The 27,364-nt window shown below is 42.7% G+C and overlaps 2 protein-coding genes across 2 annotated transcripts; both read right to left on the minus strand.

Annotated features, from left to right (window-relative positions):
* Positions 1-14,841: 14,841 nt before the first annotated feature.
* On the minus strand, positions 14,842-19,420 carry LOC121321977 (cyclin-dependent kinase 2-like). The gene is made up of 5 exons (XM_041261362.1): positions 19,305-19,420; positions 18,565-18,642; positions 16,459-16,579; positions 15,785-15,955; positions 14,842-15,116 (listed from the first exon to the last, which is right to left on the minus strand). The coding sequence occupies exons 1-5, from the start codon at positions 19,418-19,420 to the stop codon at positions 14,961-14,963; spliced, it is 642 nt and encodes a 213-aa protein (XP_041117296.1). The 3' UTR covers positions 14,842-14,960.
* Positions 19,421-21,570: 2,150 nt separating this feature from the next.
* LOC121322405 (dnaJ homolog subfamily B member 11-like) lies at positions 21,571-26,531 on the minus strand. The gene is made up of 9 exons (XM_041262319.1): positions 26,347-26,531; positions 25,299-25,535; positions 24,769-24,928; positions 24,472-24,614; positions 23,931-24,013; positions 23,219-23,276; positions 22,895-23,006; positions 22,455-22,614; positions 21,571-21,928 (listed from the first exon to the last, which is right to left on the minus strand). Exons 1-9 carry the CDS (start codon positions 26,418-26,420, stop codon positions 21,864-21,866), a joined length of 1,092 nt encoding a protein of 363 aa, XP_041118253.1. The 5' UTR covers positions 26,421-26,531; the 3' UTR covers positions 21,571-21,863.
* Between the last annotated feature and the right edge of the window lie 833 nt (positions 26,532-27,364).

The raw sequence follows: 27,364 nt of genomic DNA on the forward strand, positions 1-27,364 counted from the left end.
ATCTGATGCATATAATTATTAGTCTAGAAGAAGAGATTTTTGAGTGTGTGACAAACCTGCCTCTAAAGGCATCGAGCAAAATATACGTGACTTACATTTTACTATTTTCTAACTGTCGGCTAGTGAAACTAATATAAGGTCTATATGGGGTTCCATGTGTAAAAATATCGTTAATATTTTAACATGTCTTTTTCCAGATTTAATTTAAATCTTGTATTTTTTTCCCTAGATTTATAAATGTTGTGCAAATAAATAAATATATTTTTAAATGTGTGCGTTCAGATATCATTTATAAATCTAGTTACAAGATTTAACATTTAGCTAAATATTAACTGGCCAGCTAAATGAGCTCCGCCCGCTTTGTGCTTTCACGCGATTTGATTGGCTCTTGTAATGCTAATCGGGGATTATGGACATTTCAGAATTACAAGAGCCAATCAAATCACGTTTTTGCATATATTTGCATACAAACTCCAGATTCAGGTGGCCAGTTAATATTTAGCTAAATGTTAAATCTTGTAACTAGATTTATAAATTATATCTGAATGTACACATTTGAAAAAAAAAAAAAAAATTCACAACATTTAAAATACAAGATTTCATTTAAAATATTAACGCTTTTGTTACACATGGCACCCCATGTGCTGTCAGTGTTAATCAGACACCACACGGTGCAGAAGCTACGTTATTGTTTGGCGTGGGGTTTTGGGAAACCACGCACAGGTCGATCGAAAGCCGCAGCATCTTCAACCGCTAACGTTATCGGGAAGCGTAGCCCTGAGCAGCCCACGTCTCTGGACGGAATAATGGGGCGCTGCCGACAGCAGTGCAAAGTGCCAAGTTAGCAGAACAAACCCTCGCTTTACGAGGAAAAGCCATGCTGTTAGTGTCTTGAACCCGGGATTAACGTTTCGACCCTCCTGTCTGGCGCTGGGGGCGAGGTACCTGTGAATCCGGCGATCTTTGCATATGAAGACCTAGGACTCGCTAATTCTTTTTTTAAACTGTCCTTTTATGTTTGTTGGGTTACAATTGGCATTTTAAGTGTATGTTAAGGGATTTATTATTTAAAATTTTTCAAATAGTGTTTTTTTAATGTATTTATTTATTTATTTAAATCACAAACGATGTTAACCTAATCGATCACAGGTACACGTTTTAGGGCATGCAGCGAATTGCGTTTCCAATAAATTGGAGTGCTCGGGGTGCCCGAGGAAATGAGACGTGTATGTAAACGGCAGGGGCTGGCCCGCGGTGTTCGGTCCTTATTCAGCTCCGATACGTCGCGTAATTAATCGGTTTAGTAAGATACAGTAGTGTAAAGCGGGTCAGGTTTCGTACACATACCGCTATGTCGGTTTGTCATGAAGACAGCTCAGAAAAACCAATGTGGGCTACAGCGATGACGAGTATAGATAACTGCTGAGCGGATAGGTCTAGTCGCCAGCAAAGATTACACTGTGTTAGTAAAAGTGGCAGCTCACACAACAGATCCTGCAATTTTCAAATTGCTTCCATGCTGGGGTCACGGCCGGCTTCCATTACACATCATTTGTGTTGTTGTTTTTTTTACAAGCCGTTTACCAGTTCCTAACTGCTTCTGTCACAGCCTACATCTTAATCTGATCAATTTGCGCAGGGATGAGCCCTGTTAAATGAATGGTACACCACCCGGGTTACCGCGCTTCGTGCGCACAGCACGCCCCTGAGCAATGAAACGAGTGGAATGAAGAACCTGGAGCAGTACTTTAGAATCTCCAGGCGGGTAATGTCCAGTAACAGCACAGAACGAAAACAATGAGATACTTTCGGGGTTGTTTCTTTTTCATGTTTTGATTTCTCTTGATCAGTAGGGAGACCGGGAGAGTTGGACCTTCTTGAATTTCCACAATCAGAAGAAGCAAGTTGCCTTCACTCACTCCACACATGCTCAGTTCAGGCCTGCCTGCCCATGGAAGAGAGCCTGTGCCGAAGCCCTGTGATTTGATCTTTGAAAACCCCTGGTCTCTACTTGTAACTGACACGATGGATTGATCCTATAGTGTTGTTGTCTCTTGCTGGAACACGAGGTTTAGTAATAGCTCCTTGCTTGGGGCTAGTTGTAACAGGTGTTACAATTGACCCCATACAATATTAGCTCAACAATATTTAGGCACATGACGCTTACACTTAAGGAAACAAAATGTAAATATGTCACAATTGCTACTCAGTGTGACATATTCTTACTTGAAAAGCCTATAATGTTAGTTTAAAAAGTAGGGTATTAAAAAATAGCCTTATAGTAACTTTTTTTTCTAATAAAGATTCGGTTTTTTATTTAAATAAAAACAAAAAAAAATGTTTAATGCAAAAATGTATCTTATTCAATAAAACATCCCTTGAGTTAAATTAAATGTGTTGTTATTTATTTAATTATCCTTCCCAGAATGTTACATCTGACCTTGACCATAGAGTCAATTGTAACATCGGACACCCTAGTCCTGGTCAAGCTAGCTCAAATCACCTGTACGCAATGGAGAGAAAGGTATCCTCTACATTCAGCAGTTTGCTTTCACTTGTGCAAAAATACCGAACAACAACAGCACGTGCTAAATTCGTTGTGAATTTGACCCTTTTTTGTTAATGGAAAATCTACACCATTTTCATGAAACCCTAAAAAATGTGTTCGTTTTTTCCCCACAAAATGCGTTCGTTTATGACTAACACAAAATGCGCTGTGTAGCCTATTTACCAAACAATATCCCTTTTGTTTCCCGGCCCATGTAAAGAAATATTCCTTGTTTCAGCCTCTACATCCCGTTCATACACGCAGTTCTAAAATCGCCACAAACACGTCTAGAAGTCTTTGTCAATGCTTTTGAAGATATTTTGTATGTTCTATACTTTTATTGTCCTTGGGAAAATCAACCGAATTCATTCGAATAAAGTTCTAAAATAATAATAATAATAATAATAATAATAATAATAATAATAATAATAATAGTCTGCTCGTAACATTGGCTAAACATTAATATGTTAGAACTTCGATATGTACGGTTTGATCATAACCAAACTCGTACTCAATAATGCGTAGGATATAATTATGTGATTAATTTATATATATATATATATATATATATATATATATATATATATATATATATATATATATATGGATGGATATATTATGGACCTACTACGACACTGAGCCGGGTTTTTTTTTAAATACAAATACATTCTCTTAATCTGCTTAACTTTTGCATTTGTTTTAATTTAAAAAAAAAAACTATCCTGATCGTATTTTTTATGCGAATTGACCTGAGGGGTTCCTGAAATAACTTTAATTTGCTTGAGTTTGAAAAGACCATTCACAGCCAGTCTGAAGCGCAAACCCCCCCAGAAAAACTTTTACCTGAAATGAAAGACGTCGGAACGGCTCTGGCGAGGGGGGATGTCAGCGCTTTCAAAGAGCTCTCTGCACTTTGTCATCGCGTTAAACTATTTGACAGCTGGAATTATCTGTAAATAGTTAATTAGCTTGTATACGAGTTTCTCTTTTGCTTAAGGGTCGCTTTTGGCAAGATTTACAAATTATAATATAAACAAAATAAAATAAACTTAACCAAACAACCGAGAGAGAGAGAGAGAGAGAGAGAGAGAGAGAGAGAGAGAGAGAGAGAGAGAGAGAGAGAGAGAGAGAGGAGAGAGAGAGAGAGAGAGGGAGAGAAGGGAGAGAAGGGAAGAGAGGGGTGAGAGAGGCTGAGGGGCAGAGAGAGGGGGAGATAAGGGGAGAGGGAGGAAAGAGGGGAGAAAGGCTGAGAGAGGGGAGAGGGGAGGAGAGAGGCAGAGAGGGGGAGAGGGGGAGAGAAGGGGAGAGAAGGGGAGATAGGGAGGAAAGAGGCAGAGAGAGGCTGAGAGAGAGGGAGAGAGGCTGAGAGAGGGGAAAGAGGGAGGAGAGAGGCTGAGAGAGGGGGAGAAGGAGGAGAGAGGAGACGGGGAGAGAGGGAGAGAGTTTGAGAGGGGGAGAGGGAGGAGAGGGAGAGAGGTTGAGAGGGGGAGAGGGAGGAGAGGGAGAGAGGCAGAGAGAAGGGGAGAGAGGGAGAGAGAGGCTGTGAGGGTGGACAGAGGGGGAGAAGCAGAGAGGGGGAGAGAGGGAGAGAGGCTGAGGGGGAGAGAGAGGAAAGAGTGGGAGAGAGGCTGAGAACGAGGAGAGAGGGGGAGAAGCAGAGAGAGGGGGGAGAGAGGGAGAGAAAATGGTGAAGGAAGAACTCCAATAAGCCTCACACAGAGGAGGCTCTGCTTCATTTTTCCCCCTAAAGGTATTTGTGTTTGTCAAGGTGAGCTTGTTTGAACGTTTCATATTATTTAGAGCTGTTGAGTTTAAATCTGCATGGGGCATTTATATGAAGATGACGCTGCAGTTTGTATTGTTTGCAACGTGATCTAATTTGATAAAGCATGGGTAACAATCCCTCTGTTTTCCAATACAAAATGCACCCTAAATAGGCTGTAATAATCACAGCTCTAAATTGTCTATTTAAGGGTTAATATGATGAAATGACTAAATAACACCATAAGGGAAATATTATGAACATACTTCAGACCAATATATGCCACTAATCTTTGCTCACCAGTCGACTCTTGAACCCAGTTCCCTCTGCAATGTGGCAGTGTTAATGACGTCTCAATGACTGGATTAAATCACAGTTTTGGCACCGCCATATCCATCTCTATGGAGGTGCCATAAACTTCAGGCCGAGGTGCTTGTACTGAAAGCATCCAGCCAGACAGGACGCAGTGTAGGCTAAATCAGTGGTACTCAACTGTGGCCCTGAGATCCAGTCCAGTCAGGGTTTTACTCCAAGCAGGTTCTAATGTAGTTAACTGAAGCTGCTAAGAGGCAATTAACTAATCTGGGACCTGGTTGGAATAAAGACCAGGACTGGACAAATTGAGTACCACTGGGCTAAATCAATGGTTCTCAAGTCCGGTCCTGGGGACCCCTGTGGCTGCTGGGTTTCATTCCACCCGAGCTCTCAATTACTGAACTAGATCCTTAATTTAACTGATAATTTTCTTAATTAGACCTTTTGTTCTCGGCTCTTAAACAGTTGCAAAATTCAAATTACCCCCGTGTCTGATCTCTGTATTCCAGCAGGCTCGCGGTGCGGACTAGCATCGCACAGCGACTTCAGAAACTCCGAGTGTTTTCTTAATCCCCGATTTCCTGAATCTGGAACGCATTGGTCGTGTTTAGGGAAGCAGACTCGCTCCAGAGAAGCTTCGTCTCGGTTTGTCAGGTAGCTTCATAACGCTGAGAGGTTACAGTAAATATTTCCAAGTGATCTGGGACATTCGTGTCCTGCAGCGTTTTACAAATCGAAGTTCCTCATGTGGTATTTCAAAATAATTGAGAAAACTCAAATGTCAAGAATGGTATGCACTTATTATTATTATTATTATTATTATTATTATTATTATTATTATTATTATTATTATTATTATTTTATTTTATTTTTTTAATGATCACTTAAAAAAAAGTACACGTAGTTCTAAATGGAGTTTATATTCGTGTGGCTTCCAGAGCAGAATAATATGAGATCTGGAAGTAAGCATGCCAATTCATATTCTTTTTAATGCAGCATACAATTCAACACGAGTGCAGTGGGGCAGCGTGGCTATTGTTTTTTTTTTTTTTTTGTAATAGTTCTGCCTAATCAATTGCCTGTCCTGTTACAATCTACTGATCAGGTAAGTCTATGCTTCCTAATTACGTGTAACCTGCGTGTGAACAGACCTCCTCAATAAAGAGGCAAGAAGGAAAACTAGGCGTCAGTCTCCACCTAGTGGCTGGTGTCCGAATCTGCAGTACGCTTTGCTCTGTGAATTCTTTTCACCGGCCCCTAAGCTCACAATGCCCGCTGTTTCAGCCGCTCTGTTATATTCAAACGGAAAAATGACACAGACGAATACTTCAGGTAAATACATAAATAACTTTACGAATATGAATTCTAATAGTGACTCGGGAGCTTCATGTGACCTTGTGTAACACTCCAGACCTGTGTCATTATCCGTTCAATATAATATATTATTAACATGTATTGAAGACATTATACGAGGATCGCATCTCTCTCTCTCTCTCTCTCTCTCTCTCTCTCTCTCTCTCTCTCTCTCTCTCTCTCTCTCTCTCTCTCTCTCTCTCTCTATATATATATATATATATATATATATATATATATATATATATATATATATATATATATATATATATATAATAGTTAGCACCCCAGAAATAAACAGCGCAGACATTTAATTTAGGGGCTTGTCAGGAGCCTTGATTAGAACTGGAATTGGCGCAGATTTGGTTGTGCTGTCATGTAATTAAAATGATCGAAACAAATACAAGTTTCCTATTAAATAGACGCCGGCTCTTCAATAAGCACGATGCAGCGGGGTTACGCGTCATCAGCCTGTGATCGGGGCGACGAGTTCCCATCAGTGGATCATTTGATATAAGTGATTGCTTTTATGTCAGTAACTAATAAAAAAGACAGAGCAAAGTCTGTCCCGATCGCGATCACCTGGACAACAACAAACAAATAAAACCGGCCCGCCTCAACGGCAGAAAGTAATGTGTCTATTTTATTAATATGAGGATGAACACGAATCTGAGAACAGTGTTTAGACTAGAGCTCATTATTATTAAGGTGCTGGTAATGACAGCGCTGGAGAGCTGAGAGTGGAGTGTTTAGACTAGAGCTCATTATTATTAAGGTGCTGGTAATGACAGCGCTGGAGAGCTGAGAGTGGAGTGTGTTTAGACTAGCGCTCATTATTATTAAGGTGCTGGTAATGACAGCGCTGGAGAGCTGAGAGTGGAGTGTTTAGACTAGAGCTCATTATTATTAAGGTGCTGGTAATGACAGCGCTGGAGAGCTGAGAGTGGAGTGTTTAGACTAGAGCTCATTATTATTAAGGTGCTGGTAATGACAGCGCTGGAGAGCTGAGAGTGGAGTGTTTTAGACTAGTGCTCATTATTATTAAGGTGCTGGTAATGACAGCGCTGGAGAGCTGAGAGTGGAGTGTTTAGACTAGAGCTCATTATTATTAAGGTGCTGGTAATGACAGCGCTGGAGAGCTGAGAGTGGAGTGTTTAGACTAGAGCTCATTATTATTAAGGTGCTGGTAATGACAGCGCTGGAGAGCTGAGAGTGGAGTGTTTAGACTAGAGCTCATTATTATTAAGGTGCTGGTAATGACAGCGCTGGAGAGCTGAGAGTGGAGTGTTTAGACTAGAGCTCATTATTATGAAGGTGCTGGTAATGACAGCGCTGGAGAGCTGAGAGTGGAGTGTGTTAGATTAGTGCTCATTATTATGAAGGTGCTGGTAATGACAGCGCTGGAGAGCTGAGAGTGGAGTGTTTAGACTAGAGCTCATTATTATTGAAGGTGCTGGTAATGACAGCGCTGGAGAGCTGAGAGTGGAGTGTTTAGACTAGAGCTCATTATTATGAAGGTGCTGGTAATGACAGCTCTGGAGAGCTGAGAATGTGTCATTTTTGCTGGGTTAAGTTCCCACTTCCTCCTGCTAGTGCTATGATATCCCACAGGTAATCTGGAACATATTGCTCATCCCTGTGTCCAAACAAGCTGCTGCTAATTGGTCTGTGAGACTCTGCACTGCCAACTAATCAACCAATCAACCAAAATCAACAAGAGCAGGAACTGGGGCCAGGTTTTATGGGTTTATAACTGCTGTCAAAATAATCACATCCAGATATATCAATCACCCCCTCCAATACACCCCGCCTCTGAACAGCCTGCCGGACGAGGCGAGGAGAGGAGATCCTGGCTCCCTCTGCCAGGGGACCAGTCACCTGGACTGCTACACAGCCTGGGCTCCACCTTGCACAGTGTGATACAGAGACTGGCAGCTCTACCTCAACTCAGAAACCATTACATGCAACTCCTTCAGCTCCACTTGGAAAAAGCAGCAGTAAACTGGATAAGGGACAAAGTATCCTTAAGTGTAGTTGTTGAACTTCAAATAAGTAATGTTGTTTTAGGTAAAGTAGTCTAAGACTAGAGCTAATCAGGGTTAACCCTTTAAGGTACAAGGAACAAATTTAAATGATCTCTGTGTTGCTCCTCCCATTCCCTCCCCCACTCATGGGACCCCTCAGTGCCACCTGCAGAAGCACACAATCACACTCAATCAGTTCCAGAACATGGCAATGGGATTGTTACTATGACACTGTTAAACATTCCAAACAGCAGCGATGAGAGCAGCCCTGTTTTAAAGCGGGTCTGGGTAAGTTACACTATGTAACACAGTTTTTGTTCCTGGGTAGTAAGTGTTATTTCCTAATTGCTTATGCCTCAAAAGTATAGAAAATGGCTATTATTCCCCACAAACTTTGCTTTTGTGACCAGGACAGTGATATTTCAAAATATCACTATTTCCAATGGGAAAACGAGCAAATGTGTGTCTTTTCATTCACATAAAGTCAGAAAAAAACAACATATTAATCCAAATTAACATGTATTTATACTAAAGTAATACAAAAATGACTACAAAAGATTTAGAAGTGAGTAGTTTTTCGAGATTTACGATTATACTGTAAAGTTTGTGGGGAATAATAGCCATTTTCTATACTTTTGAGGCATAAGCAATTAGGAAATAACACTTACTACCCAGGAACAAAAAAAAAATAAAAAAAAAATGTTACACAGTGTTATCAAAGAGCTACGAGCGGGCTGACAAGCAGGCTGTCTCTCGGGCTTTGTGTTCCTCAGCGGAGGTGAGTAGAGCTGCTCTCTGTGCTTCTCTCTCCTCTGCAGAGCGCTGATGGAGACGGTTGAGGTGAATAGAGCTGCTCTCTGTGCTTCTCTCTCCCCTGCAGAGCTCTGATGGAGATGCTGAGGTGAGTAGAGCTGCTCTCTGTGCTTCCCTCTCCTCTGCAGAGCGCTGATGGAGATGGTTTGGGTGAGTAAAGCTATTCTCTGTGCTTCTCTCTCCTCTGCAGATCTCTGATGGAGATGTTGAGGTGAATAGAGCTGCTCTCTGTGCTTCTCTCTCCTCTGCAGAGCTCTGATGGAGACGGTTGAGGTGAGGGGAGCTGCTCTCTGTGCTTCTCTCTCCTCTGCAGAGCACTGATGGAGATGGTTCGGGTGAGTAGAGCTGCTCTCTGTGCTTCTCTCTCCTCTGCAGATCTCTGATGGAGATGGTTTGGGTGAGTAGAGCTGCTCTCTGCTTCTCTCTCCCTTGCAGAGCTCTGATGGAGATGTTGAGGTGAGTAGAGCTGCTCTCTGTGCTTCCCTCTCCTCTGCAGAGCGCTGATGGAGATGTTGAGGTGAGTAGAGCTGCTCTCTGTGCTTCTCTTTCCTTTGCAGAGCACTGATGGAGATGGTTCGGGTGAGTAGAGCTGCTCTCTGTGCTTCTCTGTCCCCTGCAGAGTGCTGATGGAGATGGCTGCCCTCACAGCCAGCAGAGGCAGTGTTCAAGGGCCAGGCTGCTCAGCATCAAACTAAGTGCTCCTGACAGCTAACCACACAGTTATTAAATGTGATCCACCACCACAGGGCTGAGACGCAGCCCCAAGAAAGAGTCTCATTTACAGCCCCCACACAAAGGGGGCTTTCACAGGCACACAGCCTCCCTGGGAACCCCATCGATCTGAACAGTAACTCCACACTCTCATTTCTTTTCATTCTGCTGAGTCCATCAAATCCACAATCTAACATACACGCACACGCACAAACACGCACGCACACTCGCACACTCACACACACATGCACACACTCACACACACACACACAAATTCACACGCACACGCACAAACACGCACACACACACACACACACACACACACACACACACTCACACACACACACACACACACAAATTCACACGCACACGCACACACACACCACACACACACTTGGTGGGGGGAGCAAATATAGATATTAAGCAAACTTTCTTCACATTTTTTCAACTTAGACTCGCCAAGCTAAGGACAGCTACCATTCTTATTCCATAAGAAAAATAAAATAAAAACACAAGCCTCAGAATGAACTGAAATTGCATGGACATAGACTTACTGTATATGTAAGAAAGATTACTGTGTTACAAAAAATAAGGGGGTACAAACAATCGAAAGAGGAACCAATATTCCCAAATATTGGTTCCTAGGGGGAATGAATATTGGTTCCTAGGGGAACGAATATTCTCTGACTTGGCGACATCAATCATATACATTTGAAAAAAATATATGTTTTTAGGAAGACAAAATATGCCTTCAAAGGGCAATTATGTAGCTTGATGGATTGTGCAAAAAAAATCTTGCTTTGATTTAGCAAACTTACTATTTACCAAGAAAGAATAAATAGACATACAGACATTCCTGTAACAGAACGCAGCTATAACTAAGACTTCAAGGATTGCTGGGTACACAGAATAAAGAGCCACGCTGCCAGTTAATGGCTCCGATAATTAGAGCTCAGTGCTTGCTGGAAATAGCTGAGGCTTTTCAATGCGTCTCGCTTTATTTTCAGTAATGAAGAGGCCGCTCAGATTAAATCCTCCGAGGGATGTGCCCCGAAGACCGCACAGACCCCCTGATTAACAGGACAGGCGGGTACCCCTTATTCCAGGTCTGACTTTAATGCACATGAAAGGTGCAGGGAAATGACACTGGCTACACTCTCGCACCATGAAGTTACCCCTTACACTTCAATCCTGACCTGAACTCCCCCTGTCTGCCATTCACTCCTGCAGAGACTGCTCACTGTGTTGGATTGAGCTGAGCTCTGTGGTGATCGTGTCATGTACACTAATGTCAACTGGGGACTAAGTTGAGACCCCCCCCCCAACCCCACATTCATTCACTTGTGACCGGAACCTGATTCGAACCCAAGCATCCAGAGGTGGGAGGAGGGTAGTGCTGAGGAGTCATCGCTTGAAGGAGTCCAGCTTCTTTAACTTGAAGTGTACCGCACTGATGCATTGTTTACAGAGCACAGTTCCAGCTCAGCATTAGCATGATTGCTTGTTTACAGTTAAGCCCTGCCAGACAATATGCAATTAACCAGCAGAGAGAAATACTGCAGAAGCAGTGCCGAGTTCCTAGCTCTGACCCCGCTACCCGCCAGTCCTAGCCCATAGTGGAATGGCATTGTGGGGAATAGGAACCACGACCCTGGCTCCCTATGCTTGGTTCTGTGGTATGCTGGGTTATACTTTTGCACTGGAATCTGAATTCTGGGACTATTGTATGAATTGTGGAGTTGTTGTGGTGCAGCTCGCCAGCTTCCCCACCCAGTCCTCAGGGCAGTGAGGAAGCAGCGAGTCGGCTGGGGCTGTGTGGTCATTGTTCTCCTGCAAGCTCCTGTTCTCTGAGCCCTGTGTGTGTACACTGCTGCAATACCCATAAGAGGTGCTGTTCCGATGGGCACGTCAGCTTACTCAGCTCTCTCATTCACAGAGCTGGTCTGGGGACGCGCTGGGGTGGGAGTGACGAGTGACCGGTCATCCTGATAAACCCGGAGAGTCGTGGTCACCGAGCAGGATGTGAGAGCTTTGCATGTTGAAACGTACAGAACCTCGTCGGAATGGCACAATTACAGGACCACTGTTGTGGTTTTTACACAAGTCCATCCTCCCTGTCCATTTGTTGAGATATTCCTTCTGTATGGTGATCGATAACACCGGCACCGCTGTTTGACCCATGATGATCATACTCTGATACCACAGCAAGCATGATAACCTGTGTTAATGTCTGGGCTGATATACTCAGAATTTTCTTGGTCCACTGTTTGAAAGCTCTGCGCTAAGAACTTATTTCAGGGTCAATGCTGCACTCTACTGGCTGTTGTTGATACTACAGGTACTAATCCAATGTGTTCCAGAGTGGAGCTCTGGCTGTTGCACTGATTGCACAGCTGTAAACTGCAGTTGTTCTAGAAGGCTATTGTTTTTCATAATATAATATTATTGTATTTGCATATTTGCCCTCCCCTACCCATTGTATGATGGTGCAATCATTCTGAGTTCTGGTGCTCTTATCCAGAGTTCTAATCATGTTTCTAGGGGAGATACAGCCATCTCTAACAATCATTGGAGCTCACTTGACAGCTCAGTCTTTCATTTCCTCATTCCAAAACCCACTATTCCAGTCAGTAATTCACATCAAATGTCCAATCCTCACAGGTTTAACCTTTGGGAAATGTAAACTGAAAGAAAGCGCAGAGAGACCTGATTATTCAAAACCATCATCAGTAGTGCACCGATTCAAAACAAAGACAAAAAATAAAACTGCTCTATTTGTGTTTATAGCCTGAACATGTAATCACAAGCCACAACAAAGTGTAATATCAGCTCCACAAAAAAAAAAGAACAGTAACCACAAGCGCCAAGGAGATTCTGTGCCCTGCTGTGCTCTGCTGCGTTATGTTCTGCTCTGCTGTGCTGTGCACTGTTGTACTCTGCAATGCTGTGCTGTGCTCTAATGTGCTGTGCTGTGCTCTGCTGTGCTGTGCCTGAAGACTACGACGTGACAACGACCCACGACTGCTGTGCTGTGTTGTGCTGTGCTGTGTGACAGGTGTTGGAGAAGGATAGTGCTATCTTTGTTGGTCTCTCTCTCAGTCTAGATTGATAGTGATTAGCTCAGCCCTGTGGAGAGCAGCGAGAGGACTCCCCCCATATTTGTGGTTCCTTTGCTCTGCATGAGAATATAAGAAGTAAGAAGTGAATCATGTGGCTCCAGAGCTGTGCTTCCAGATGGGAGCGTTGGAACAGGACTCTGCAACAATAATATAATGCTAACATTAAAGAAGAACAAAATAGAATTAGTTCTACTGGATTTGTTGAAAAGGAAGAGGAGGCAGCAGGGTCTGCTTCGGAGACAAAAAACATACTAAACAAAACACAACTTTCTCTCAGGGGACACCAAGACTGAGATGAACCCAATATATATATATTATATATAATCTATATCACTATATATAATATATATATGATTATTTTGTAGTTGAACGCGAGTATATATATATGTACTTACACTCAATGAATGCATCATCTTTTACATTCCCAGCTACAATAGTTGTACTATTCAAACATCAAGTTTCACCTGACCCTCATTGGAATAAATCAATAATAAAAATTAATAAGAAGTCTGCAAAAAGTAATACATTCTTAATTAGCACAATTCATAATCAGATGTAAAATAATTATTTTACTAAATTAAACTCATTATCATTTCTATTAATTCTAATAATCAGACAACCATGAATGTTTAAATCATTTCAGAAATGCAATTCCTACAGTATCACAATTATAAAGGAACAAAATAATGAATTGGATAATAAATAAAATGTCAATTGTTAATTTAAAAAAATAATTAGGAATATTAACGTATATGATTTTAAAGGTCTACCAAAAAATGTAATGCCAGTTCTTTTAGGAATGCCGTTACTGAAGCATGATATACGGATGCAATTTCAATTGTTTATTCAATAATTGATATGGTATGGATATCAATATAATGTATGTGATGGACGCTGAAGGAAGGTAATGTGTTTTCTGTGCAGCAGATATAAAAGTAGTAAGAGAATGAATCCATCTTCCAGATCTTTCCTGTTACAAAACAACATCTCAGGTAAACCAGCCTTGACCTTAAAACAAAAATGAATTAATAAATAAGCACACAAGACTCTCGCATGAGTAATATTAATTCATTTTATCTGTACAAGGTTGCAAACAGACAATAAGACAGACTGCTTATGTTTAGAACAGCCTTACAAGGACAGAGAGACATAAATATAGTAACATTAAAAGGAAGAGGAATCAATATTAATACAGAGCAAACTTGGTGTTCAGATGCAATACATCCCTGCACCACTAGAGAGAGACACAGCATACTTTAAAAACTTTTTTCAACCTGAAAACTTTCCAAACTAGAAAGGGCACCTCTGTGCATGTTGTTTAATACTCATGTCTAGTACAAAGAGGTGCCACATGTTGTGTTGCTGCAAAATATTCCAGCATGGGAGCCTCAGTGTTTAATCCTACAAGAAGAAGTGTTAGACTCAGCCCTGCAGGACTGGTGTCTGTGTTGCCACGTCTTGGAAGTAATCGTGACTAATAGCTGCTTTGGCGGAAATGCGCTGACTGGGGTCATACTGCAAGAGTTGCTGAAAAAAATTAGATACAAAATAAAGTTCAAATTAAATTGGCAAATAGGCACAACACCACACTGCCTCCCTCCAGTCTCTCAGCTCTAACCGCTAGAACACACTGCCTCCCTCAGTCTCTCAGCTGTAACCACTAGAATACACTGCCTCCCTCCTAGTCCCTCAGCTCTAACCACTAGACCACACTACCTCCTTTCCAATCTCTCAGCTCTAACCACTAGACCACACTACCTCCTTCCTAGTCCCTCAGCTGTAACCGCTAGAACAAACTGCCTCCCTCCCAGTCCCATAGTTTTAACCACTAGACCATATCGCCTTCCTCCCAGTCTCTCCGCTCTAATCACCAAGTCACACTGCCTCCCTCCCAGTGTGTCTCCTCACTGACCAGCAGCAGGTCCTGCCCTTTGGGGTCGAGTTGTGCTGCCACTTTGTTGATGTCTTGCCGGCCCCAGCGTGGAAAGCGGGCTTTGTAATCTGGGAGCTGCGTCACTCCGGGCCAGACCGCCTCGCTGGGGGTGCCCATCATGCGGAAGATGCGGAAGAGCTGGTCGATCTCAGAGTCTCCGGGGAACAGCGGGCGCCTGGTAACCTGAGAGGGGTGAGGCAGTCATGAGAACATGGAGCAACAGAACTGCTATTAAACACTAAAGACACTGAAGTACTGAAAACAGCACCCTCAATAGCTTCAACCCACTAGCTCTTTAGATCTTGCCACAACTCTCACAAGATGAACTCCATGCTTGTCACTCTTCAAAGCCAGGACCTACATTGCTAACCCTATTAAACTATCACTGTGAATACACTGAGCCCTCTGCCCGGAGCTCTCCCTGCCTCAGTCCCACCATCTCAGCGAAGATGCAGCCAATGCTCCAGATATCAACAGCAGTGGAGTAGTATTTACAGCCCAGCAGGATCTCGGGAGCACGGTACCACAGAGTCACCACCTAATACAGGAGACAGAGACAGGAGGGAAAGGGGCTTCAGTTACCTGCGAGTGGGGAATGTGCAGAATGAGTTCACTCATGAGGAAGAGAGACCAATAACTCCCAAGGGAACAGAAGCTACAAAAGGACAGCATTTCTGAATCTTTATAATGATGAAGTGATAACCAAAATAGTTTTCTCGTAGTGCCAGGAACTGCCCTGCTTACCCTATAATGACGTCCTCCAAATCATGTGTAAAATCACTCAATGAAATTGTCCAATTACCAATTATAATGTTTAACCAGTAGATGGTGCTTCATTGTGGTGATGTGAATCTTAGGTTTCCAGATGATAAAGTCCTAATATGTTCAGATATTGGCTTTATACGTTATACACATCTTATTCAGTGATTAACTAGGTTAAGTTTCATCATACAGGAAGAATGAACCATTTTGTGGCAGTAATTTTACAAAGCTTTGTTAAGCCTCATATCTCAGAGAACATATGTGGTACAGACTTTAAATTTGCAGTGACCTATAAACACTGCTATGATTGTCTATTATATTTTTCTCAATATGATATCTGACTTATTCGATAACAGCAATCACAAGCAAACACATATGACACTCATCCATAACTTCAATAATACATTCTGTGGTAGATCTCTGAGAAGCATGTTAATTAGTAACCTCGTGGGTGTAGGTGCGCAGGGGCACCCCGAAAGCCCGGGCCAGCCCAAAGTCTGCCAGCTTGATGGCACCGGCCCGGTTAATGAGCAGGTTCTGAGGCTTCAGGTCCCGGTGAATCACCCTGTGAGAGTGACAGAACGAGATGCCCTGCAGAAGCTGCAACAGGTAGCTCTGAAAGCCATAGAGAAGGAGATGGGGGAGAAAGTGCATACTCATTGGGTCATATTCATAAACCATTAGAGTGTCAGTAAATATGCTGGAGAGAGGACAGTTTTCTGCCTGAATAAATCCTAGTGATGTGCAGGAATTGAAGGCTGTTCTGCACAGAATGATGCAGACCTCACTGATTTTAGGTATCTTCAGCACTCCAGCTATGTACTAGGCAGCACAGATTTTGTACTTTTCTAGTCAATGAAAAACATGTTGTCTCATGCTGTTTTAATGAAATTATATCTTGTATAATAAAAGACACTCATTTATTAGAAATCATAAAAACAAAGACTGTACTCATGACTCATTAAACATAAACGTGTGCTCTGCACAGGCTGACATGTGTACACAGGATAGGATATACTGGACTGTATAACGTACTGAACGTTTAGGAATCAGGAGTCTGATTGGGATTTCTGACAGTGCTAGTCCTCTCTGCCAGGGCACTGTGTGAATGCGCTCACCTTGACCAGGGGCAGGGGCATCCCCACAGGCTGGGACGAATCCATGTATTTCTTCAGGTCCTGGTCCAGATACTCAAACACCAGGTACAGCTTCTTTTCAGTGTGAACGACATCCAGCAATCTGACAAACAAACCCAGCCAAAACAGAACACACAGACCCACAGCCCACAATACACATAATACACAATCTCCATAAAATATACAAAAATATGAAGAAAAAAAATGTATTCCCAGTACATTTCCCACATATACTAATTTCAGTTAATTACAATTTGTTTTATATTTCCATACAAAAGTACCTCTATATATCACTGTTTAGTTTACTTCAGCAAAATGACACCAATGAAAGTCACAGCCACTGCTGAGCACAAAATGAGTGCACTTCACTTATTAAATTTATTCACTTGTCTGTCACACAATCAAACTCATTATAGAACACTTGAATTGCATCTTCCAATCACATCTAACCATTTGACTTGACTAACGCCCGGTTCCTAGATCTCAAAACTTTGTCAAGGTAGGTCTTAAAAGATCCAAGTGATTGGAAGTAACCCGTTCAACACCCTCACCCCTATCTGTGTCCTTTAGACTTCAATCATGTACTCCCCCCCCCCCAATGAGTACCTGCCTATTATTATTATTATTATTATTATTATTATTATTATTATTATTATTATTATTATTATTATTACATTATGTAACACAATTTTTGTTCCTGGGTAGTAAGTGTTATTTCCTAATTGCTTATGCCTCAAAAGTATAAAAATTGGCTATTATTCCCCACAAACTTTGCTTTTGTGACCAGGACAGTGATATTTTGACCTATTTTACCTATTTCCAGTGAGAAAACAACATATGAATCCAAATTAACATGTATTTATACTAAAGTAATACAAAAATGACTCCAAAAGATTTAGAAGTGAGTAGTTTTTCGAGATTTACGATTATACTGTAAATCACTTTCACGAATCAGCCCCCAAATGTAGTCTCCCATCATGTTCTCGTTATACTGTCCTTGGTAGCGACGTTCAAAGTCCAGTATATCCTGGTGGAAGCGCTCGCCTTGCTCCTCCGAGTAAGCTCTCATGTTCTCCTTGAATTTATCAAGATGAGCACCAAGGATATGGACTCTGAGGGACATCCTACAGCCAGCCCATTGTGCCGTAGTTCTTCACCAGAGTCTCAACCAGCTCCACATAGTATTCGGCCTTGTGATTGCCCAGGAAGCCCCGAACCACTGCGACAAAGCTGTTCCAAGCCGCTTTCTCCTTACTAGTGAGCTTCTTGGGGAATTCATTGCACTCCAGGATCGTCTTTATCTGTGGTCCGACGAAGACACCGGCTTTGACCTTTGCATCAGACAGCTTAGGGAAGAAGTCTTGAAGGTACTTGAAGGCTGCCGACTCCTTATCTAGAGCTCTGACAATTGTTTCATAAGGCCCAATTTGATGTGCAGTGGTGGCATCAGCACCTTCCGGGGGTCCACCAGTGGCTCCCACTTGACGTTGTTCCTCCCCACAGAGAACTCGGTCCACTGTGGCCAGTCACGCCTGTGGTAGTGCGCCTTGGTGTCCCTGCTGTCCCAAAGGCAAAGATAGCAGGGAAACTTGGTAAAACCGCCTTGGAGACCCATCAGGAATGCCACCATTTTGAAGTCTCCTATGACCTCCCAGAAAAATGCAGATATGTATCCATTTAGGCAGCTGGAACTAAACTGAACTGCTGGGCTTAAGGCCCCTGTATTTATACTACTATTTATATTACTGGAAAGTTCTAGAAAGTTCTAGAAGTTACTCCAAGTTTACTCAGCACTGAATCTATCTGGAATGTTCTGGAAAATAGGTAAATTTCAAAATATCACTGTCCTGGTCACAAAAACAAAGTTTGTGGGGAATAATAGCCATTTTCTATACTTTTGAGGCATAAGCAATTAGGAAATAACACTTACTACCCAGGAACCAAAAAAAATAAAAAATGTGTTACACTGTGTTATTATTACCCATAGAAATATATAAAGATACTGGGTGGGTACTAGGGTTAGGGTTAGGGTTAGCTGTTCTCTTGACTCTGGAAAGGAGAGCAAGAGAGAGATACATCATTTCTTACTTCACTATATTTGGGTGATTCAGTTCTTTCAGCAGTGAGATCTCCCGAATAGCAGTGCTTGGCACACCCTCTGTCTCCCTATAAAAAACAAGCCATTGTATTTACAAGGTTCTTTGAACATGATCATTAAAAAAAAGAAAGAAAGAAAGAAAACCAACATAGACTTTTAACTACCTGTATTTATTGCTTTATTTATTTCTTATGATACTGGCTTTTCAGTTTATGCTGACAGGTGGTACATTTTTTGATGCAATTAAAGGAGCGTTAACTAAGGTTTCAATATTAATTTTAACCACCATTCCCTTATTTAGTTTTTGTATTTTAAACCTTCATTTGGGATATTCGGGTTTCTGAGCTAGGACGTGGTAGATGACAATGACTGCTGGTTTCTAATCTCTTGCTGTGCTGTAGACCTCCCTCCCCAAAAGCTGAACTGCAATCACACCATCTGATCTACAAAACAAGAACGATCGGACGTTTCTCTCATTTACATATACGAAATTAAAGATATTGGTTTGTCGTTAATTTCGTATATGCAAATGAGAGAGACCGCCGATGGTAAACCAGTGATAATGTTAATAAGATGGATTTTAAGCTCTTGATGGATATGGTGAGAAATTTCACAAATGGTGCTCTACGTGTTGTTTTGCTGTAAGTATTTGTTAATTATATAAGCCTGTATGATGTGTATTTGTGAGTTATTAATACTTAATGAATATGATATAAATACCCTAACTTACGGGTCGAGGCGGATCTTTTTAAGTGCCACGGCCTGCCCTGTCAGTTTGTTTTTAGCTTTATAAACCACGCCGTAAGTTCCCTCGCCTATCTTCTCGATTTTCTGGAAAATATCCATTTGCCTTCTCGTAAAGATTAAAAAAAAAAAAAAAAAAAAAAAAAAAAGTCTACTATCTTCCTGTGATGGTTGCTTGACAGGTATTGTTTCAAATTCCCCGGCTCAGTAACATTTTCCTCACACGACGAACAATAACGTAGTTACAATGTAATGATTTCTTATTGTATGTGTACATGTTCCATTGAAACATCAGTCAGCTGTATTTATTATATTGTAATGTTTACTCGTTTCTATTCACTCTTAAAAAGCGGTTGATTTGGTTAATTTTCAATCCAAACTGCACGTGCAGCATCCGGCTCTGCTTAGATAAGGCTCTCGTGCTGCGCTGAAACAATTAAACCTGAACGCAATTAATTCAAATGAAATCATTCTTAATAATAGATCGTTTCTTCAGCAGAAACATAATAACAACTCAGAAAATATGTAACCCTGAGCAAACCTATAATCTGGATTCTGGCGCTCTTGTGTATACTGCCCTTTGAAGTCTTTAAGACATTTTGAGATGCATTTCTGCCAAAAAACTATTTGAGTGAATAATAAATCGTGCATTATATTTCTCATCCCCCCTCCCGGGTTCCATAGTATTCCCCTTTCTCAATGTGTGAATCCTTAAAACTACTGAGATTCATCGCTGTGTGCAAGCAGTGTGTTGAAGGAATTCAAAAGTCTAACAGAATGCTTGCTTACATAGCAAAAAGTGTAGCGTACAAACCAAAGCAGATATATAATGTTCTGGTGACACTGCACTCACTATTGCATCAGTGCTGCTCCCTGGACTACAACTAGGACAGTGCAGCTTTGGAGGTTTACTGGAGTATATGTAAGGTGTGAATCCTGAAAATTGTCGAGGCAAGAGCATCTGTTTAGGGGAGACTTTTTGAAGTTATTAAAACACTGGTTATTAAAACTGGGGTTAACTCTGTCAAGCACTGCACAGGAGCTGACTCCACAGTGGAAAGAAGGTGGGAGGCACTTCTTGATACAGCTGGGGAGTGTATGGAATGGGTTCCTACAGGTCCCCAAACACTTGATTCTGAATCAATGGGATCCTTTAAGAGTCACCTGGACAAAGTTCCTCTCATTCAAAACATTCCCCGACATGTTCTGGGATTTTAAACCACACAGTATTTCATCTCACAGCTGAACCAGCTGGATAGCATCTTCATCAGATTCAGGTAGAAAGACTTCTAATTTGAAAGAGTCCAGTAGTTGAGGTAAAACTAGTGGAATCGCTTGACTAGTCGGCAGTATAATAAGTCTGGTGCTCGATTTATGAACGTCGTTTGTGCACAACAGCATATAAAAAAACTGCATGGGGTGTTTTCAAAGTATTTATGAATGTTCTGAACTGTAAGGTTTATGTTGATGGGTTACAACTGCTGCTGGACTTCCTTCCATCTGAAACCACTCGCTTCTCAGTTACCCTGCAACCTTACGATGGGAGATTAGTCACAAATCACTTCCGTTCAACTGTCACTTTACTAGAGAACTGTTCAGTGCTCCTCCTAGCAGAGACCAGCATGAAAACACCACACTGAACAGCGTTCAAGACAACAGAAAATACTAATTCAAACACATACCTTCAACATTAGAATTATTAGAAACACTTTAATTGTAGTTTTGAGGTGAAAATTACATTTTATTATGACATTCTAGAAAAGGTTTACGGTCTTATTTCTATTACCCCCACCAACCACAAGGTTCCCATTTATCTTTTGACTGATCATAAATGTGCTATTTTGGACGCCTCAATGAGGGCGCTGGACACAATGCAGCGTGGGTTAAACTAGAATATGACAATGAGGACACATTCTGATACTCTTAGAGTTAGGGAGCCCCACACACAAAACACAATTTCAGAAGCAACCCCCAACCATGCAAAGACATGTTTATAAAAATAACTAAAAAAAAAAAAAAAAAAAAAAAAGGAAAATAAACTGGCCTAACATTTTAAAAAAGTATCAAAGGAGTCTGAGACCAAGGAAAGGTGGGGGACAAATCAGGTGAAGTGTTTAGCAGGGGGACGTTTGAGGGACCAGCCGCTGGCGATCAGGACACAGGTTTGCGGAGTGGGTGGGCTGGGGTGTGCTGCGCTTGTAAACAGGGGTTCTTCTTTGCACCCTGGAGCTGGCGGGATCTGTATGGGGGGGGGGGGGGGGGGGGGGGGCATGTGGACCAGAGCTGGGCTTCAGAGGCCAGTGAGTAACACCTGCACCTTCCAGTTCCATTTTTAAAAGGGTTCAAATATTCTTCAACCTCCCCTATCTAAACTACCCCCAACCCTTTACAAAATGTCAAGATTTTAAGAAAACAGGACTTCCATTTCTCAAAAAAAAAAAACTTTCAAAACGTTTAAAAAACAAAAATACACAGATTGATGATAATAAATACAACCCCAGAATGCATGTTTCTTTTTGTTTTATAAAGTCCCTTTTGCTTGGGGTCAGTAGCCTTGCAGCCCGTTGTAAACCTTCTGTATCGACTCCTGTTTCAGCAGCTCTCGGATACCTGCAACAAGAAGCAGGGCATGGGTGAGAGGCAGGAACATCAAATACAGGGAATGAAAGGGTTAGTCAACACCATCACCGCGTCCTGCCTTCTGAGAACACGTTCATTTGCCATGTGATCCCCACACTGCAATGCTATTGCTGTCTTTCTTAAATTCTCTCTTTCTTCATACAGGTATGGAAATAACAAAACTGCATAGCAGTTTCACCCATTCCAGGTTTTACTATGAGCTTGATTAACCACAGTGTACAGGTAACAAGCTCAGGTGTGTCTTATTAAACTCACAGTAAAACCTGGAATGAATCAACCTGCTATGCAATGCAAGTCTTATTTCCATCCCAGTAATAGGTAACTTTCTTTTGTTCCAGTGCCCAATTTTATATTAAATCCCTCTTCCCTACACCCCCAATTCAGAATTTTCAAATAATGTGTTGTAGTCTGTACCAGGATAAAAAAAGCAGTTTAAGAAATCTCATAGTGTGAGTAAGCAGTGAGTGAGATGAGATGGAGGCCCTGCGCGCCTCACCCTTCCTCTGCTGCTCGGACAGCTGCTCGCGTGGGAACTCCACGTCGAAGCTGATGATCAGTGAGCCGCGGATGTTGTTGTTGTCGAAGTTGGGCAGGCCCTCTCCTTTCTTCCACAGCTTAGCGCCTGGCTTTGTGATCTTGTCCCGGATGATGTGCACCTACAAATTGAGACAGATTCAACAGCGTCCATCAGTATGGAACGAGAACCCCAGTGCTATCACCCCACGCTGTTAGAGTACATGGAACTAGAACCCCAGTGCTAGCAACCCACGCTGTTAGAGTACAAGGAACTAGAACCCCAGTGCTAGCAACCCACGCTGTTAGACTACATGGGAAGCATTACAACTCAGAAGTCTTGAAATCATCCAGGATGACATCTGTACACAAGACAAGATGAAGACGCTGTGCACAGTGGTCAGTGTTGATCTGCAGCGCTACCTTGTGTCCGTCCAGGTGTGCAATATCCATTTCAAATCCCACCAAAGCCTCCTCCAACGAGATTGTCACATTTGTGTAGAGATCGTCTCCCCTCCTCTCGAAAATGGGGTGCCTGAGAAACACAAGCAGAGCCAATAACTGTTTCAGCCCTCCAGCACTGGCGCCCTGCAGCTTCAATGATTGTTCCCAATGTCACTCACTCGCCAATGAACTTGTGAGGCATGTGTTCGCTCCCATCCAATCACATGTAATATATTTGTCAAATACAACAACAAACTGATACACTCAAAACAGCATGGTGAGATGAAGTGTGAGATTTCTTACTTCATCACTTTAATCTTGAACCTCAGGTCTCCTGGCTCCCCATCTATGTGCGGTTCACCTGAGAGAGAGAGAGACAGAGACAGAGAGAGAGATTTAATGGGATCAACATTTGGAGGGAATGGGCACTGGTTTCCATGAGCAAAGTGTGATTCCAAAACAGATTCTTCACAAAACATAGGTCCCAGATTCCTGACTTGTACAGTTTGTACATCTGTAGTATTGGAAAGAGCAAAGCAGGATGAAAATAAATAAATACAAGGCAGTATGACAGCTGGCACGTGTCTGGGTTTGTATGTGTCAGGGCTTCCCTTTAAGAGGTCATTCAACAAACAAAAAATAATAGAAATAAAAAAAACACAACAACTTGGGGTAAGAACGGGATTTCCCTGCATTCATTTAATTTCATTGTTTTTAAAAATATGTAAAAGGTAGAAGTGTAGTTGCAAGACCTACTGATAACATAAGCCTGTTAAAAAATAAACTGTTTATTATAGAGATTGTTTCACAACTATAGGAATTATTTTACTTTTTCTTTTTTGCTCTTTGGTTTGTAAGCTCTTCAATAACATTGAACAGCCCTGGAGTGCAATTAGGATAACTGTAATGAGTGAACATATGTGGGCACCAGAGGCCACCATATACCACAGAAACCACTAAATGTGTGTTTCAGTACAAGAGTGGCACCTGTATGTAGACATGCACGTGGCCTTACCTTCCCCAATGAAGGGGTACTCCATCTCGTCTCGGACCCCTTGCTCAATCTCTACCTCCAGAGTGCGCTCCTCGTTCACTAGCCTGGGACAAAGAGAGGGAATGAGGAACAGAACCTGCTGACATTGTTTGCCGTGCCCAGATGAACTCCAGGTCTGGGAATCTTACACCCAGCTGATGGGCTGGACAGACTAACATTCTTCAATTACGATAAATCCTGTATTACCAGCCACCTGAGCTATGAGCTTCCCCTGGTTTACCCAGCCTGTACACCCAGAGAGTCAGGGAAAGAAGAACGCTGCACCCCAATCCACCAGAGGCACACACCACCCTCCGCTCCATGGTGTTCATCTCTAGACATATCTTCACTTGTGATATTACACCTGACAGTAGTCTCTGTCCTGATCTGCTCCACTCTTGAACGCGCTGTGATTTCAGATACTACACTTCACAAGGCTGGAACTGCCTGTACATTAAAGAAGATTTGAAGATTCAATCTGGTGATGGGACCCTTGCTAAACTGCAGCTGCAGCGGGACTCACTTGACATTGGGACACTCATCGCAAACCACTTCCTGGGTCATTTGGAAGCGGCCGGGCCCCAGCTGCGTCGTCCTCATTTCCTGTCGGCAGTTGCATTTCCTTTTTCCTGAGGCCTCTTTAGCGACAGGCTTATTCCGAACCACCTGAGGGGCGATGTGACTGTGTTTACTGTAGGTGTTTACACTCATTTAACAGCACGCGTGCATCACACATACAAGAACTTTGTTATCAGGATCATTCCCACCCTTTGCACTAAAGACATTTTACTGCATTTTCCATATCGTAAGACAGACTTACTTCCACAAAATTCCCAGAATATACTTCTTCCAGGGTGACCTCTAGATCAACTACGATGTCATTTCCTCTAGGGATGTTCCTATCCTGTTGCCGTGGGTTACCGCCAAACATGAACCCAAAGTCTCCAAAGATGCGCAAATCGGAGTGAATGAAATACTGTCTACAGTTTATGGTTTTATTTCACAATTTCAAAAACGAGCATTGTTTTTGTTATTTCTTGTTAAGCCAAATCGCTATATTATGTTAAACGAAGCAGATATTCCTTAAACGAGTACATTTCTAACCCGACTTTCTTATCAGATATGTTGGTATGAAAAAAATAAAACAATTGGCGAACTGAATATACTGCACATACCGGCCAAAACAAAATGACACCTAACAGCCAATCACAGCGTTCCAGGTGTGTACACTAGGAAAGACTGATCGCACATCACCACAGCCAACGCAACGAGAAAGAATTACAACTGTGTGTTGCCATGGTATAGCGATATTGTTAAAGGGTGCAATGAGCCCACGTAGGGGACCTCCACTGAACCCCCGCCGCCAGGGTCTGCGCCCCAGCCAGGGATAACACCCACTCGGTTACCCTGTACTCTTCATCTCGGTTTACCTCATAGGCGGCCCCGAGGTCTTGGAATTTGTCCTGTGCTTTGGGGTCGTCGGGGTTTCGGTCGGGGTGTAACTGCATTGCCAGTTTCCTGTAAGCCTTTTTAATGTCCTTGATGGAAGCTGATCTTGAAACCCCCAAAATCTGGTAGAAATCACGCCTAGAAAAGGAAGTACAAATTAGAGTTTATCGGATGATAACCACAGGTCTCTGAGAAGCTTCTCGTAAACATGGTCACATCTGTTTGCATTGTTTCAATGGCTTTGTTCTGTGTCTCTAGTGCAACAACAATGAAAACGAGATTGCAAAAGTACTGCTGATAGATCCCGACCCTTCTAGTATAAGTTATACAAGCAGTAAGGATCAGTCCACCGTACAATTATGTACAATGCGTTGCAAAATTATCTGAAAAAGATGCAACTGGTGATGTAAAAATGTACTGAAACAGGAGGAAAGCAGACGTAAAAGTGTGAGGCTGTGGGCGCGGAGAGAGCGATCGAGAACAGATATGCATGTTAGTGTTGGATTTTGTAATACAAATAAAATCACTGAGGGACACTGGGATAATAAAACGTCAGTGTTGTCTAAATATAATACGTAACACTAAAGTCCCCCTTTTAAACTGGATCGGTCAGTCTGTACCGTATTAATGTTACCGTGACCTGATTGAATATCTTATAATGAACGCAGGATTTGAAGAGTTGTGACTCGCTCCGGAAGAGAGCAACTCGCTGGGTCTCGTCACAGGATAATCCCAGACAGGGTTCCATTCAGATCCCAACCCGGTTCAAACAGCAGCTCTTAGTTTTACAGTGGAGTGACTCTCCTTGCTCTATTCCCTCTCCGGAGTCGGTGGTCCAGGCACACATGGCTGCTAGACCAATCAGAGTTTAACATGTGTACAATCGCTCTTTAATTCAAACAGAACCAAACCACGAACCCTCGCCACCTTTCTGACAATGTCCACTCACCCCGCTAGCACAGCCGCGGCGACATACAGCAGCAGAAAGCAGATATTGGTGAGGTTCATGCGCCTGGAAGCCATGGATCCCGAATTGCGTTCTCACTGTACTCCTCTAGCGAGTCCCGCACACTCACACGCCGGCTCTGACTGAGGTCCTGTCAGCTTCTGCGTGTACTTGCCCCCGGAAGAGGGACCTCAGCTAGGCCCGCCCACTGCACAACGTCGTAGGAATGCTAGGGGACGCTCAAACATTGCAGACACAATGGTGACATACAAGCATGCATCCTCACTGTCTTTGTCCATGTTTAACAGTGCCAGCCAGGATCGAGCGTCCCATAGAAACTCCCATCAATCAATCAATCAATCTATCAGTCAATCATCAGCACTTTTTAATTTGCGTGCAGTGGCAGCTGAGTAACAATGCACAATGTGAGAGTGTGGGTGCGTATGGAGCCCTTCCTGGTGGGGGCACTGCAGACCCCCCGTCCAGCCAAGTTCAGCATACACTACCTGCTTCCCGCCCCTCTGCTGGCCAATGTGGAGGCACATCGCCTGCGGCAAGCTGCAGCTGACCGATGAGCTGGCCTGGGTCAGCGGAGAGGCTGGAGTGGGCAGAGCCGGTTTTGCAGTGCAGCACCCATGAGGAGGTGAACAGGCTGCGGCACGAGGTGAGACCAGGAAGGGTCACTCACTTTCATTAGTTTGCAGCTTCACAGGGGTGACTGCTACGTCTCTGTCTCTCTGTCTGATTGTGTCCGACAGTGTCCCGCATGTATGAGGAACAGCAGGGAGAGGGATGTTGCCAAAAAAAGAAGGGGTTTGAGATTAAATTTTATGAATTTTATTTTGATCCGTGGAGGGCTCTGTTTATCTGTCGCCGGAGTGACTTGTTTACGCTGTAGGAAGTTGAAATGGGAGTGAGAGTGTTGCTGGTGTATGTGGGTCATTTACTGTAGCTGTGTTTGGACACGCAGCAGTTCCTGCTGTTCCTGTACACCAAGCAGGAGTGGCCAAGTCCCCGAGCG

This window comes from Polyodon spathula, chromosome 10 (assembly GCF_017654505.1).
Source record: "Polyodon spathula isolate WHYD16114869_AA chromosome 10, ASM1765450v1, whole genome shotgun sequence".
Taxonomy (NCBI): domain Eukaryota; kingdom Metazoa; phylum Chordata; class Actinopteri; order Acipenseriformes; family Polyodontidae; genus Polyodon; species Polyodon spathula.

What these genes read in the sequence shown, in the direction of transcription:
- LOC121321977 (XM_041261362.1), bottom strand. Translation starts at nt 19,420, where the DNA reads ATGGATATTTTCCAGAAAATCGAGAAGATAGGCGAGGGAACTTACGGC. An exon ending in TGCCCCTGCCCCTGGTCAAG is followed by an intron (nt 15,956 to 16,458) that starts GTGAGCGCATTC and finishes TATGGCTTTCAG; the next exon opens with AGCTACCTGTTGCAGCTTCT. An exon ending in TGCGCACCTACACCCACGAG is followed by an intron (nt 15,117 to 15,784) that starts GTTACTAATTAA and finishes CTCCTGTATTAG; the next exon opens with GTGGTGACTCTGTGGTACCG.
- LOC121322405 (XM_041262319.1), bottom strand. Translation starts at nt 26,420, where the DNA reads ATGGCTTCCAGGCGCATGAACCTCACCAATATCTGCTTTCTGCTGCTG. An exon ending in ATTCTGGGAATTTTGTGGAA is followed by an intron (nt 24,615 to 24,768) that starts GTAAGTCTGTCT and finishes ATCGCCCCTCAG; the next exon opens with GTGGTTCGGAATAAGCCTGT. An exon ending in CACACCTGGACGGACACAAG is followed by an intron (nt 22,615 to 22,894) that starts GTAGCGCTGCAG and finishes CTCAATTTGTAG; the next exon opens with GTGCACATCATCCGGGACAA.